The sequence below is a fragment of the Ahaetulla prasina genome, chromosome 2 (assembly GCF_028640845.1).
Source record: "Ahaetulla prasina isolate Xishuangbanna chromosome 2, ASM2864084v1, whole genome shotgun sequence".
In the NCBI taxonomy this organism is placed as follows: domain Eukaryota; kingdom Metazoa; phylum Chordata; class Lepidosauria; order Squamata; family Colubridae; genus Ahaetulla; species Ahaetulla prasina.
Genome location: NC_080540.1, coordinates 109956643 through 109971922, shown reverse-complemented (window position 1 = coordinate 109971922; position 15280 = coordinate 109956643). Strand labels below are relative to the sequence as shown.

The window sequence follows — 15280 nt, the reverse complement described above, 5'->3', positions numbered from 1 at the left end:
CCTCTCTCTCCCCTCCCCCCTCTCTCCATCTCTCTCTGTATCTGTCTCTCTCTCCCCTAGCAAATTAAAAAATCTCATATCCATCTATGTGAATTTCACCAAACTAGACTTTTACCCTCTCTTAGAAGAAAAATGAAACACTGAATGATGGAGGAACAAAAACCAGAAGAATGTTTCTGCATAGCAGTAATTGATTCATATACTGTAAGTCTAAAACCAAATTAAAGTCAGAGGGTATTATGGATAATAAGAGCCAACGATACAGTATGTCATATATAATACTAATGCTACAGATATTTACAAGAAGATTCCACCTGCACAATTTGAAATACTCTAAACTGGAAAGCCCATTAGAAATAAAATGGAAGGATATTCTTGCATTTTTTGCGCTTAAGAGACAGGCTGCAAAACACAGCCCCTTATTGATCTTAGCAGATGACATGCGTACTGACAGATACTATTTAACTTCAGAAATCTCTAATAGAAGAATTCATTGTTAAATGTGCGGAGGAGAAATAGTCTAAAATTATGGTTGCTGGTAATGTGTAACTGAACCACAGAGGAGAGCTCAACATTGTTAAAATTAAATGGCACCAATATTTAATTCCAAATATAATTTACAAGCAATAAAAATGAAAGGCATTCAAATATGAATCATGAATGTATTCAAGGGAATACAAAAATAGTGTTCCTCTTGAGGCACTCTTGGCCTCTTTTACTGTACATATGTTCAAACAATGTTGGCAACTTTCAAAGCAGCTATGCCGTATCTTCTCCCCTTCTCCCCTCTGCGCATGTCCAAGATGGCGCCGCCCTGCTGATCGGGGACGCGGCGACGGGCCTTTCCAGGCTCTTTTTGGGTCTGGGGGGGGCCTTAATACCATCATAGGCCCCCGCCCTGATGGAGGAAGATCCAGCCACCCGTAAATAGGGTGGCTGGGCGTATCGACTCCAGCGGGCGTTGGGAGAAGCCCCGGAGCCACGGCGGAGTCACGGCGCCTCAGAGGGAATCCTGGCGGCCTAGCGGCCTGCCGAGCCGCCGCCAGCCTTTTTCGGCGGTTTGGCGGCGGCGGCGGGGGGGGTAGGGGGGCGTTGGCAGCGCCCCCTGGACCCCTGCCTGGAAGACTTGGCCAGTGGAAGTTGAGGTTTGGAGTTTGGGCGTCTCCGGTGGCGATGGGAATGAAGATCTGGAGGGCCGCCCGGGCTCCATCGGCCCTTCGAACCTGCGGTGGCGAGGGCGGCGGCCTGGCCCTTCCCTCTCCGTCGGGCGTTGTCACTGGTGAGCCCTGGGTCTGCTGGCGGATTTGGCGACGGGTGTCCCCCTCTCATCTAGGGGAGCTCCAGTGGCCTGCTCGCGGTGGCGATGGGGGCGTTTCCAGTGGCGATGGCCTGGCGGAGGCGGAGGCGGTGGCCTGCCCGGTGCTGAAGTGGCGGATGGCCCGATAGGCCCAGGGTGGCTGTGACCTTGCCCTAGTGGCGCGGATATGTGACAGCGCCGGAGGAAGACCCGCGGGTCCAGCGGACACCCCTCCACTATTTACCATCTTTATAACATCCCTACCATCGTGCCTCTCCCCTTTCTTCCTTAGCCCACCCCAGGTCGTTTGTATGGGGTGGTGAACTGACTGAGTCAGCGGTTTTGTCATCTACCGCACATGGATTATCTCGAACTATTTCCCATCAGGACAGACTGGTCATGGTCATTTTATCATCTGTTATGACTTTTGCTGCCAACTTGACCAGCCCAGGATGGGCCTTGCCGGACCGTCTCAGTGATGCGAACATTTACTGCGGCTGACCTTCTTGCCCTGCGAGATGCCCCTCTCTCGCGGGTTTGGCCCCCCAGATTATCGAGGCCCCACCTTGAGGACGGGCTTTGGAGCCCCGAGAGGTGGCATGCGAAAAATAGGAGGCTTAGGGGTTTTTTAATTGGCTGTTTTAATAGATTTTTTAAGGGGAGTTTTAAAGGGGATTTTAAGGGGGGGGGAGGGAAACCGACGGGCTTGGGTTGGGGGGTGGGAGGGAAGGGGTGGGTGTTGGGGGTAACCCGTCGGGGGGGAGTCCAGTTCCTGCGCATGCTCGTGGCGGGGGGTTGGTGGGTCCGAGGGTCATGGGGGGAGTCGGTGTTCCATTGGTGGAGGTGGTGCTATTTCCACGGTAAGGGGAGGGGCAGATATGGCGGAAGTGGGGCTCATATCGTGTTAGGGGTGCGCTCGATGCTTACAGGCGATCGCGCGCCCCGAGCCCTCAAACTTCTCCCGTTCCCCGGATGGTCAGGATCCTCAGGGCCCTGGCCTTCGGCTGATGTTATGCAATGCACGGTCCGTGGCCAATAAGGCCCCCCTAATTCACGATCTTATTCAGGGGGGTGCCGCGGACCTTATGGGCGTTACGGAGACCTGGTTGGGCCCAGAAGGCGTGCCCTTGTTCAGATGTGCCCACGGGTTTCGAGCATTTCATCAGCCGAGGGCCAGGGTAGGGGTGGTGGGGTGGCGGTTGTGATTAGAGAGTCTAGAGCCGAGGGAGACCACTGTACCTCAGATTGCGGGTGCGAATCCTCTTTGTGAGATGGGGTCATAGATGTCAGATGGGCTTGCTGGTGGCGTACCTGGCTCCTTGCTACGTGACAGCTGCCCTGCCCGAGCTCCTGGAGGTGCTTGCTGGGGTGGCAGTTGAGACCCCAGACTTTTAGTCGTGGGGACTTTAACTTGCCATCGTCCGGCTCGTCATCGACGGTAGCTCGGGAGTTCATGGCTTCCATGACGGCCTTGGACCTGACCCAAGTAGTTGATGGCCCTACTCACGTTGGGGTGGCACTCTGGACTTGATTTTGTCTCTGGTCAGTGGTTGAGAGATCTGGACTTAAAGGAAATAGTCATTGAACCTTTGTCATGGTCAGATCACTCTCTTCTTCGTCTGGACTTTCTGACCGCCATTCACCACCGCAGGGAGACGGAGCCGACACGTTGGTTCCGTCCCAGGCGCCTGATGGACCGGAGGGTTCGGACGGAGCTTGGGCCATTTCCTGAGGGTCTGGCACGGCTCGGCTGAGGAACTTGTTGCGGCCTGGGAGCGGGCGGCGGCGCGGGGCCTTAGACCGGTCGTGCCTGCGACCTCTGACCCAGCGCAGGTCCCAACCAGCCCCTTGGTTCTCCGAGGAGCTGAGAGGGATGAAGCGCCGGAGAAGACGCCTAGAGAGTTCCTGGAGGTCTAGCCATTCAGAAGCTGATCGGACACTAGTGAAGTCCTATACTAGGACTTACCTAGTGGCAATGAGGGAAGCGAGGCGTACCTACGCCTCCTCCCTCATTGCATCGGCAGATAACCGCCCAGCCGCCCTGTTTCGGGTGACCCGCTCCCTCCTACATCAGGGGGAGCGGGATGACCCGTTGCAGGGACGTGCTGAGGAGTTTAACGGTTATCTATACGATAAAATCGTTCAGCTTCGGGATGGTTTGGACCAAGATTGCGGTGATACGGGTGAGACGGCTGAGGGCGGTCTTGGTGACATTGTATGGGATGAGTTTGACCCTGTCGCTCCCGAGGACATGGACAGGTTGTTGGTGGATGATCTCTGGAGGGCCAGGGATAGGGGTTGTTCCTCTGCCCTGGTCCTATTAGACCTCTCAGCGGCTTTCGATACCATCGACCATGGTATCCTGCTGCGCCGATTGGAGGGATTGGGAGTGGGAGGCACCGTTTATCGGTGGTTCCCCCCCTATCTCTCCGACCGGCCGCAGTCGGTGTTGACAGGGGGGCAGAGGTCGGCCCCGAGGCGCCTCACTTGTGGGGTGCCGCAGGGGTCGATTCTCTCGCCCCTTCTGTTTAACATCTACATGAAACCGCTGGGTGAGATCATCAGTGGTTTCGGTGTGAAGTACCAGCTGTATGCGGATGACACCCAGCTGTACTTTTCTACACCGGACCACCCCAACGGTTATCAAGTGCTGTCCCGGTGTCTGGAGGCCGACGGGTCTGGATGGGGAGAAACAGGCTCAAGCTCAATCCTCCAAGACGGAGTGGCTGTGGATGCCGGCATCCCGGTACAGTCAGCTAAATCCGCGGCTGACCATCGGTGGCGAGTCACTGGCCCCGATGGAGAGGGTGCGCAACTTAGCGCCCTCCTGGATGAACGGCTGTCTCTAGAAGATCATTTGACGGCCGCTCCAGGAGAGCGTTCTACCAGGTTCGCCTGGTGCGCCAGTTGCGCCTTTCTGGACCGGGAGGCCCTATGCACGGTCACCACGCCTCGTGACGCCTCGCCTGGATTACTGCAACGCCTCTACATGGGGCTCCCTTGAAGGGCATCCGGAGGCTACAGTTAGTCAGAATGCGGCTGCGGGTGATAGATGGAGCCCTCGTGGCTCCCGTGATAACACCCATCCTGCGCAGGCTGCACTGGCTACCTGTGGCCTTCCGGTGCGCTTCAAGGTTTTGGTGACCACCTTTAAAGCGCTCCATGGCATAGGGCCGGGTTATCTGGGACCGCCTACTGCGACCAGATACCTCTCACCGACCCGTGCGCTCTCACAGGAGGGACTCCTCAGGGTGCCGTCAGCTAGGCAGTGTCGTCTGGCGGCGCCCAGGAAGGGCCTTCTCTGTGGGGCTCCCGCCCTCTGGAACGAGCTCCCCAGGACTCCGTCAACTTCCGGACCTTCAACCTTCCGTCATGAGCTCAAGACACATTTATTCATCTGTGCAGGACTGGCTTAGATTTTAAATTTTATAGGGGTTTTAAATTGATTTTAATATTTATATTTCTATTTTTAATGATAGGGCATTGGAATAAGTTTTTTAAAGATTATTTTAATTTTGTGTATCGATGTTTTATATGCCTGTGAACCGCCCTGAGTCCTTTGGGAGATAGGGCGGTATATAAATTTAAATAATAAATAAATAAATAAATCTTTGAAGGAGAAGATACTTGGAAAAAAAGGTTCAGAGGTGCTTGTTGTTTCACAAAGCACTGCTCCAAATAATTTGTGCAAGCCGAGTTATTCTCAGCTGTGTGTTCACATTTGTGTTGATTAAATTGTAAAATTCACTCTATATGGCTAAAAAGAATATCTGGAAGTTGTACATCTGGGAAATGCAAAGTTAAGAAAGATTTAGTGTTTTTGAGTGACAATAGATCAGCATTTCTTAGGATGAGTTCTACTTCATTTTCCCAGACAATCATATTAACCCATAATAATATGATTTCTTTGATTTTTGCTTAATGCTATTGTTAAAACAGCCCCCAATTCAGTACACTTTAAATAAACTGGGTCTTATTGTGAACTGTGGAGCTAGCTAAATGCAGCAACATAAACAACAACAAAATTAAAAAAAATACAGATTTAAGTGTTGATTTAGCTTTGTATCCTTACCATAGTCCTCATACTCCATCATCAACATTGCAATAATATTTATATTTCAGCTATTTATAATTTATTTTTTATTGTTTTTCTAGCATTTTCAAGTCAGTGTTGACTCCTTACAATTGCCTTGACTACTCTGTTTTTCAGATTTTAGAACTTGTTTGCCACTGCCTCCTTCCTAGGTGGAGAGGGAGGGATTGGCCCAAGGTGATCCAGTTGATTGTATATTTAAAGCAGGACTAGAGCTCCTGGCCTTCCAGTTTCTAAAGGTAAAGGTAAAGGTTCCCCTTGCACATATGTGCTAGTGTTCCCGACTCTAGGGGGTGGTGATCATCTCTGTTTCAAAGCCGAGAAACCAGCGCTGTCCAAAGACACCCCGTGGTCATGTGGCCAGCATGACTAAATGCTAAAGGCTCATGGAAAGCTGTTACCTTCCCACCAAAGGTGGTCCCTATTTTTCTACTTGCATTTTTAAGTGCTTTCGAAGTGCTAGGTTGGCAGAAGCTGGGAGCTCACCCCACGGCACTAGGGATTCGAATCGCTGAACTGCCAACTTTTTGATCGACAAGCTCAGCATTTTAGCCACTGAGCCACTGCATCCCCTTTCCAGTTTCTAGCCAGGTGCTTTAACCACTACATCAAAGTGGGTGTTTATATTATAGCTAGCTACATATAAAGATTGTAAAGGCAGCTAAAAATAATGCAATGCCTCTGAACATTGAAAACCCTGTGGTTGGGAATCCTTTTCTGAAAGATTAATCTTTTGAGTAGAGTTCCACTCAGGGAATACTTCTTCAAGTAAGACGAGAGGGAAGGCAGAAAATTCCATCAATCCTTATTTTGCAGCTCTCTGATGGTTTGAGAGTCTCCATATCATACATGGGCTGAAAAGATCCATGTGACCATTAGATACCAGCAAAAAGTTAGTCTTGGTGGTGATTTGGTGATTGTACGGACTTTTGAAGCCAAGATATAGTCCTATTTTCTAGAACAGTGGTGGTGGAAGACCTGAAGGAGGAAAAGGATGCAGAATAATTCCGTTCCATCTTCTGCTCCTTTTTACAAACCTAGCACCTAATATTTTTCCATATGACTTCTTCCAAACAGTTCACCAACTGTTGGAAATACTGGCCTTGTACAAAGCCAGTCCTCCACATTTTGACATGAAGGTCTTGGCTTCTCTGGGAAAACAAAAATGTTGAGTAACATCTACCTACAATGGTAGATCCAGTTCTTTTCCAGTAATCACTCTCATCTCTAGTTAGGTTTCTCCATGCAATCTATTCTTAAAAAACAAAAGGGGGTAACCAAAGAACAGCACTTTTCTCTGAAGCAGCTATTACATTGCCTTTGTTTTCATCAATGAATCAAGACACAAAGACTGCTGTGACCATATATGTCAGTTGAAGCCAGGAGCGATTCATGATAGAGTACTTACAAGGTTCTGATCTTTGGCATATGGTTGAAGCTGGTGAGAGGGATGCGTGAGATGTTGTTGTTATTGAGGGTACTATAAAGAAAGGAAAACAAACACAGATGGCATCAGTTGCAATATTAAGACAGTGCTATTTATGGAACCAACCTTAATCTGTTAAAAGAAAGTAACATATGAACAACTGAAGCAAATTTAGAAAGGCATTTCTCTTGTAAATAACAATAACTACATACAGATACATGCAAACAAAAGAGCTCAGAATATCTCAAGCACAACACACAATTACTAACTTTTGATTAAAATAAAATACTCTTCATTGGAGTGACTGTAATGCATGTAATGTAAATATAATATACTACCAATAACAAAAGTGAATTGTAAAGAAGGAAAACAGAACCAGCATACGTTCTGTTTCTATATTCTATATACTAAGCCTATGACCAAAGGAGATATAATTTTGGGATCTTCTCCATCCCCACCTCTGTACTAAATTTCAGTCCTAAGCTAATGATTTGGCTTCCTTTATTGGGAATGTAGCTTTTGAATATCAATTGCTGAGGAACACAAGTAGGAGGGGTGAGGATATGCTAGTGGACTTCTTAAAGTCATTAGGCTAACCACTGTGGATAGTATTCTGGATAAAGATCTTTAACTGAATAAACAACACTCTTTTTATGTTCTTACTTATACTTAGAACTACTGTAATAACAAATCAGAGAGAGGTCAAGTGGAGTAGGCTAATATTTGAATAGAAACATTATAATTAAGATACAAATCAGATAGTTACCCTTGTGTAAAGGCTAAAAGACAGTCTTTTGTGCTTCCAATTAGAAGTCTATCCTCATATGAATTGCATTGCCAACAAATGTTTAATTTGTAGTCCTGGAACATCATTTTTTTTCCAACAGTGACCAAAAGAAACAAACGTATGAGTATCCAAGATATAATATTTAGAGGCAGACTGCACGTGACTAGGCGAGTCTGTTTGAAAGTACACTTCAACCGTATTCTGGCAGAATATAATGTAAGAGGAACAATTATGTATAGATTTCATATTTAGGAAAACAATAAAGAAAAATGTTTAAGACAAACCATCAACTGAACAATTCTTCTGTGTTCAACATCAGATTATTTAATTAAGATATCCTTATTAACAAAACAAGAGATTTCCACTCCAATCACATTTATTTAATGAATTTCTTGGTAGTTGTAATATATTTTTGGAATATCATTTTTTTCTTTATTGGTTTTTGTGCAACCACATTTAAATGAGTGTGAAAATAATCCGAAAGTGAGAATCAAAATAGAAAAGTTCCTGTTTTAATTCAATAACATATAGATGACTAGTGAAAGCAAAGCCATCCAACTGGTCTAGATTATTTAATGTTATAAGCCATCATCAATGATTTTTCATTAATAATCCTTATTTATAACTCATATATAAGAAATCAGGGAGGTTACAAGTTCAACCTTTAGCATTGCCTGTTATAAGACTTTCAAGTAAGAGGGGGGGGGAAAGATATGGAAGAACTAGAATATTTCATAGTGTTCATAATTCAATGTAAGGAAGCTTAGTATATGAATGATTCTTTGGGTGTATTTTCTTGTCAATACAGATATCTTTATTTTACCAGATAATACCAGGGGCTCCTCAGGGTGCTGTCAGCCAAACAATGTCGGCTGGTGGCCCCCAGGGGAAGGGCCTTCTCTGTGGGGGGCTCCTACCCTATGGAATGAACTTCCCCCAGGACTTCGACAACTTCCTGACCTTCGGATCTTCCGCCGCGAGCTGAAGACATACCTATTTTTTCGCGCAGACCTGGCATAGAATTTTTTAGAATTTTATTATTGGGTTTTAAATTTTAAATGGTTTTATGGTTTTAAATGTATTTTAAATTGGGGCCAATTTGAATAAGTTTTTTAATTATTGTTTTACTTATATTGTATTCATTAATTGTTGTTTTTATCTGGCTGTGAACCACCCTGAGTCCTTCGGGAGAAGGGCGGTATAAAAATTAAATAATAATAATAATAATAATAATAATAATAATAATAATAATAATAATAATAATAATAATAATAATAATAATAATTACTACTACTACTACTACTACTAGCAATTGCAGCTGATCTCAAAATAGCTAAGGAAATGCACTGAAGATATTACCTAGTTGGGGAATGAAATATCTGCAAGAAAACCAAACTCAATCAGCACTAAGAACTTCACAGCTAAGAAAGATTAGGTCCATTATAAAATAAATACTATAAAAGTTTTTAAAATTGAAAGTGTTCAACAGAAACAAGAATAAGAAAATTCCAAGGGGAAAAAAATAGAAGTTTTGAGCACTTATGAAAGATAACCTAACAAAATTACATAAAGATTTATGAGTGCTAAATAGAACCATAATAACTGTAAGAGAATATTCATAAACTTGTATAAAACAAAGGTAGCCAGAACAAGGTGAAACTCATGTTAATAAATTACTGAACCTCCATTATTAAAGATGCCCAGAGTAAGCTTTAGAATAATTTTGAGTCAATAAGACAATAACTTTGTATTTATATTGTTATTGCATAATAGTCTGTTATTATAAAGTGCTATAAATACAACCAAGGAAGAAATTAAGTTTTTTATTTTAAGTAGATCTTTGTAAGATTACACATGAACAAACAATTGGGTTATCTTAAAAAAAGACAATACTAAATCAATAACAGTTGTCAAACTTCCTGGTCCAGATGATTATCCTACCGTGTGGAACAAGACAGAAGTCAGTATGTGAAGTTTTGCTCCAGTATTATTGGAGATCTATTATAGTGCCCTTTAATGGTGCTCTTTCCATAAGACTTATACAGTATAACTGTTGTTGATTGCCACCCAGAGTTGTTTTTAATGAGATGGCAGATATATAAAAATGCTAAATAAATAAATAACTGTGAGTTTGAAGACTGGTAACAGTACTACTGATTTTTTGTTTGTTTGTTTGATCTCAAAACTTTGATAGGCCCATGTAGTCCTCTCCCAACTAGATTATTGCAAGGTACTCTACATGAAACTGTGTTTCTTTTGGAATCCCAACCTTTTGGAATCCCAAACTTGTTCAGAATGGAGGCACGTGCAAATTCTGGGTATCTCACCCTTTTGCCTGAATTATAGTACTATTATGTAAACTGCAACATACCATCAAGGATATCTGCCTGTCTGATTTCCTGGTTGGCTCCGTTGGCAATGGAGGTGATCTCTGTTTGATCACCAACCTCTGGATCGTGTTGGACTGCTAAGACAGCGACAATCAGCTGTCCAGCGGTTCGAAATTCCCCCTCTTCGGGCAAAGAAGAGGAGGTGAGCGAAGAAGCAGAGGTAGAGCTTCCCTAGAACTCCTGGAAGACACTAGGGGGCTGGAAGGGTTAAGCCCCCTCAGAACTTCAAAGCGCTCCAGATCTGAGGCTTTCTTCCTGCTTTAACAGACCTAATTGCCGCGACCAACTGCCGGGACCAATTTTAACTTAAAGAAGAAAATACCGGACTGAACAGAAACAGGACAGCTCTAACTATAAAAGCAAGTAATTAATCAATTCCCTGTTATTTTTTTTTTAAGTTTTGGAGTTGACTTTAAAGCGAAAATGGCGGTTGTTCTTTAATGAGCTACGCAGCTGAAAACGAAAGTGTTACAATTCTCACTGTTTGCTGTTTATTGCTGAAGGCCAGCTGGAGATTTTTTAAAACATTGTAATGAGAAGGGAGAAGAGATATTGAGACTGTTTTTTTTAAAAAAAAGACTTAGAAGATTTATACGTAACATTAAGTTAAAGAGAAATTTTAAGAGATGGCAGCAAAACAATTAAAGACAACTGTTACAAAAACCCCAGGAACATCAACACCGGGAGTCTCTCCAGCACATACAGCAGATACAAAATCACTAAATTTGGAAGCACTTCAGGATAATCTGAAAGATTTTATGAAAGAATCTCTTAATGATGCTATGAATTGGCAAACTTCTCAGATAGAAGATAAATTTAAATTAATTACAGAAGAAATGTCAGAGATGAAAAAACAGATGCTAGAAATTCAAATTGGAAATAAAGAAGTCAAAGAAGGATTGGTGTCAGCAGTACAGGGTCTGGCATCAAATGTGATTTTACTGGAGCAGGAAGTAGAAGAAATAAAGAAAGCTAATTTAAAATTGGAAAATAAGATTGAGGTAGTTCAAAGTAAAATGGATAAAGTTGATGATGAAATTGTTTTGGTACAATATAGAGCTATGGAACTTGCTTTATGAATATGTGGCCTGAAAGAATATAGACAAGAGAATTTGAAGCAAATTTTTTCTGAGGCCTTTGCAGAGATTTTGGCAGTTCGGCCAGCAGATGTGGCTTTTCATATTGATAAAATTTATCGTGTGAATTCCTGGATAGCAAGGCAAAGAAATCTTCTGAGAGACATTGTTATTTATTTTACTACTAGAACAGTGAGAAATGAGATTTTACAAGCTTCTTTTAAAGGAGACAAGATTCAAGCGGCTGGTCAAGATATTTTAATACTAAAGGAAATTCCCCCCAAAATGTTGAGAGGTAGGAAGGAGTTCGCTTTTTTGGTGAACGAACTTAAAAAATGTCAGATTGAGTATAGATGGGACATCCCAACTGGTATAATAGTTTACTATGAAGGGAAAACACATCGTCTTAATACAGTCAGTAAAGCACGAGAGGTTTATGCTTATGTGCTCAAAGCTGGAAGTCCACCATCTCCGGATGGCAGGAGAAAGGAAGGCGAAATTAAAGAAAAAGAAGTGATAGTAATGGAAGAAGACTTTTTACAAGCGTTGGATGTGTCTAAGATGGGATCAGAGATTCCAAAAGAGCCAAGGATGACAAGAGCGGCTGTTAAACGCAAGGAACAAGAAGAAAAGGCTCAACAGGCTCAATCTGCTATTACCAAGACGGAAACAGTGGGAAGAGCAAGGCCCAAAGAAAGATATGATTTGCGGCTGGTGCTTCAAAAGTTTCCAATTGCTGATAATGGCAATTAGACTTTTATCTTGGAATGTTAATGGATTAAACTCACCACAAAAGAGAAGAAAGATATTTCATTATTTGAAGCAATTTAAAAATTTATTTTTTATTTTTTTATTTTATTTTATTAAATTTCTATACCGCCCTTCTCCCGAAGGACTCAGGGCGGTGTACAGCCAAAATAAAACACAGAATATATACAATTAAAATAATTTAAAATGAACTATTACTATGCGGCCGATAATTAAAACATTTAAAAATTTAAAATATTATTAAAACCCCAATTTAAAAACAACTATTTATGCCAGTCCTGCTTGAATGAATAAATATGTTTTAAGCTCACGACGAAAGGTCCGAAGATCAGACACTTGACGTAAGCCAGGGGGGAGTTCGTTCCAGAGTGTTGGTGCTCCCACAGAGAAGGCCCTACTCCTGGGGGCCGCCAGCCGACATTGTTTGGCGGATGGCACCCTGAGAAGGCCCTCTCTGTGAGGCGTCTGGTCGGTGGGAGGCATAAGGTAGCAGCAGGCGGTCTCGTAAGTACCCGGGTCCTAAGCCATGGAGCACTTTAAAGGTGGTAACCAGAATCTTGAAGCACACCCGAAAGACTACAGGAAGCCAGTGCAGACTACGGAGCAGTGGTGTTACATGGGAGCCACGAACGGCTCCCGTTACCACTCGCGCAGCTGCATTCTGGACTAACTGCAGCCTCTGGATGCACCTCAAGGCAGCCCATGTAGAGAGCATTGCAATAATCCAGCCGAGGCGTAACCAGGCGTGAGTGACCGTGCATAAGGCATCCCGGTCAAGGAAGGGACGCAACTGGCGAACCAAGCGAACTTGGTAAAGGCCCTCCTGGTGGCCGCCAGATGTTCATCAAAGGACAGCCGACCATCCAGGAGGACGCCCAAGTTGCGAACCACCTCCTTTGGGGCCACTAACTCGCCCCCAACAGTCAGCTGCGGGTGCAGCTGACTGTACCGGGGTGCCGGCATCCACAGCCACTCCGTCTTTGAGGGATTGAGCTTGAGTCTGTTTCTCCCCATCCAGACCCGTACGGCTTCCAGGCACCGGGACAGCACTTCGACCGCTTCGTTGGGGTGGTCCGGGGTGGAAAAGTACAGCTGAGTATCATCAGCGTACAGATGATAACTCACCCCGAAACCACTGATGACCTCACCCAGCGGCTTCATGTAGATGTTGAACAGGGTAGGCGAGAGAATCGACCCCTGCGGTACCCCACAAGTGAGGCACCTTGAGGACGACCTCTGCCCCCCTGTCAACACCGTCTGCGACCGGTCGGAGAAATAGGAGGAGAACCACCGATGGCGGTGCCTCCCACTCCCAACCCCTCCAACTGGCGCAGCAAGATACCATGGTCGATGGTATCAAAAGCCGCTGAGAGGTCTAATAGGACCAAGTCAGAGGAACAGCCCCTGTCCCTGGCCCTCCAGAGGTCATCCACCATGACCAAAGCCATCTCCGTGCTGTAACCGGGTCGGAAGCCGGACTGGAGCAGGTCTAGATAGACAGCTTCCTCCAGGTGCCGGGAAGCTGCCATGCAACCACACTCTCTACAACCTTCGCTAAAAAGCGAAGGTTGGAGACTGGACGATAATTACCCAAAATAGCTGGGTCCAGGGAAGGCTTCTTCAGGAGAGGTCTCACCACCGCCTCCTTCAAGGCGGTTGGGAAAGCCCCTTCAACCAAAGAAGCATTTATAATCCCCTGGAGCCAGCCTCGTGTCACTTCCTGAACAGCCAGTACTAACCAGGAAGGGCACGGGTCCAGTAAACACGTAGTTGCATTCAACCTCCCCAGCAACCTGTCCACGTCCTCGAGAGCCACAGACTCAAACTCATCCCAAATAACCTCAACAAGACGAGTCTCTGCCGCCTCGGCTGAATCATCGCAATCATGATCCAAGCCATCACGAAGCTGAACGATTTTATTGTATAGATAACCGTTAAACTCCTCGGCTCGTCCCTGCAGGGGGTCATCCCGTCCCTCTTGTTGAAGAAGGGAAAAAAAATTTTCTTGTTGAAAAATGACATTGTATGTTTACAAGAAACACATATTAGAACATTAGACCAGAAATATTTGATAAATTCAAAATTGGGAATACATTTTGTTGCATCTGCTACAGAAAAGAAGAATGGACTAGTTGTTTATATAAAGAGTAATTTATCTGCAACATTAATTGAGGCGGATAATCAATATTATTGAGTAATATATGTGGTTTAGATCGAATAAAAGGAATTAGAATTAAAAATCAAGATTATAAATTAAGAGCGTTTGCAGATGATCTGGTTGTTTCTTTATCTCAACCAATACATTCAGCTGTATATCTGAAGGAGACAATTGATCAGTATAGTAAGGTATCTGGGTTTAAAGTGAATCAACAGAAGACAAAAATGATAATTAAAAATATGAATACACATCAGAGGGAAGAACTAGAAAGAATAACTGGATATGAAGTAGTTAAAAAGGTTAAATACTTAGGAGTATATATTACAGCATCGAATGTAAAATTATATAAAAATAATTATGAGGTATTGTGGGGAAAAGTAATTAAAGAAATGGAGAAATGGAAGAAGTTACAATTATCATTGTTGGGAAGAGTGGCAGCTATAAAAATGAATGTTTTGCCTAGATTTTTATTTTTGTTTCAAATGATTCCAATATTGAAGAAAGATGCAAATTTACAAGAATGGCAAAAAGGGATTAATAATTTTGTATGGAAGGGTAAAAAACCGAGAATAAAGTTAAAAATAATGCAAGACGTTAGGGAAAGAGGGGGTTTAAAAATGCCTAACTTGAAATTGTACTATGATGCAGTTGTTTTAGCTTTAATTTCTGATTGGATTAATTTAACAGAGGAAAGGATTTTGAATATAGAAGGTTATGGTTTGTTATATGGATGGCATGCATATGTAATATATGACAAGAAAATTGATAAGACATTTAAGAATAATATGGTTAGAAGTGTTTTGTTGAGGTTTGGAAAAAATATCAATATAAGTTAGATGGAAAGATACCAATATGGACCATCCCCAGACATATGATAGAGAATATAAATATATTACAAAAAATGGAGGTTATCACTTACAAAGACCTTTTGACTATGGAAAAAGGGGAATTACAGTTAAAATCTAGGGAGAAATTGAGGCATGAAGGGAGAAATTATACATGGTTCCAGTATGGACAATTGCAATCTAGATGGAAAATAGATCAGAAAATTGGTATAAGGCAAAGTGATGATAATTTGGTAAAACAAATAAAAGATCAAGGTCAACAGCATATAAAGAGATTATATAATGTATTGGTTGAAATTGATTCAGAAATGGAGTTGGTTAAAGATTGTATGGTAAAATGGGCACAAAATTTTCAACAACCTATAATGTTAGAAACATGGGGAAAAATTTGGGTGAGGAATGTTAAATTTATGCAAGCACAAAATTTAAGAGAAAATTTT

At 43.4% G+C, this 15280-nt stretch overlaps 1 protein-coding gene across 1 annotated transcript in view; it reads right to left on the bottom strand.

Moving 5' to 3' along the window:
- SLIT3 (slit guidance ligand 3) overlaps positions 1-15280 on the bottom strand; it is a 570113-nt gene that overhangs the window by 208614 nt on the left and 346219 nt on the right. The window contains exon 7 of the mRNA XM_058174175.1: positions 6799-6870. Coding sequence (XP_058030158.1) covers positions 6799-6870 — 72 coding nt within the window. The remainder of the gene's footprint in view (positions 1-6798; positions 6871-15280) is intronic.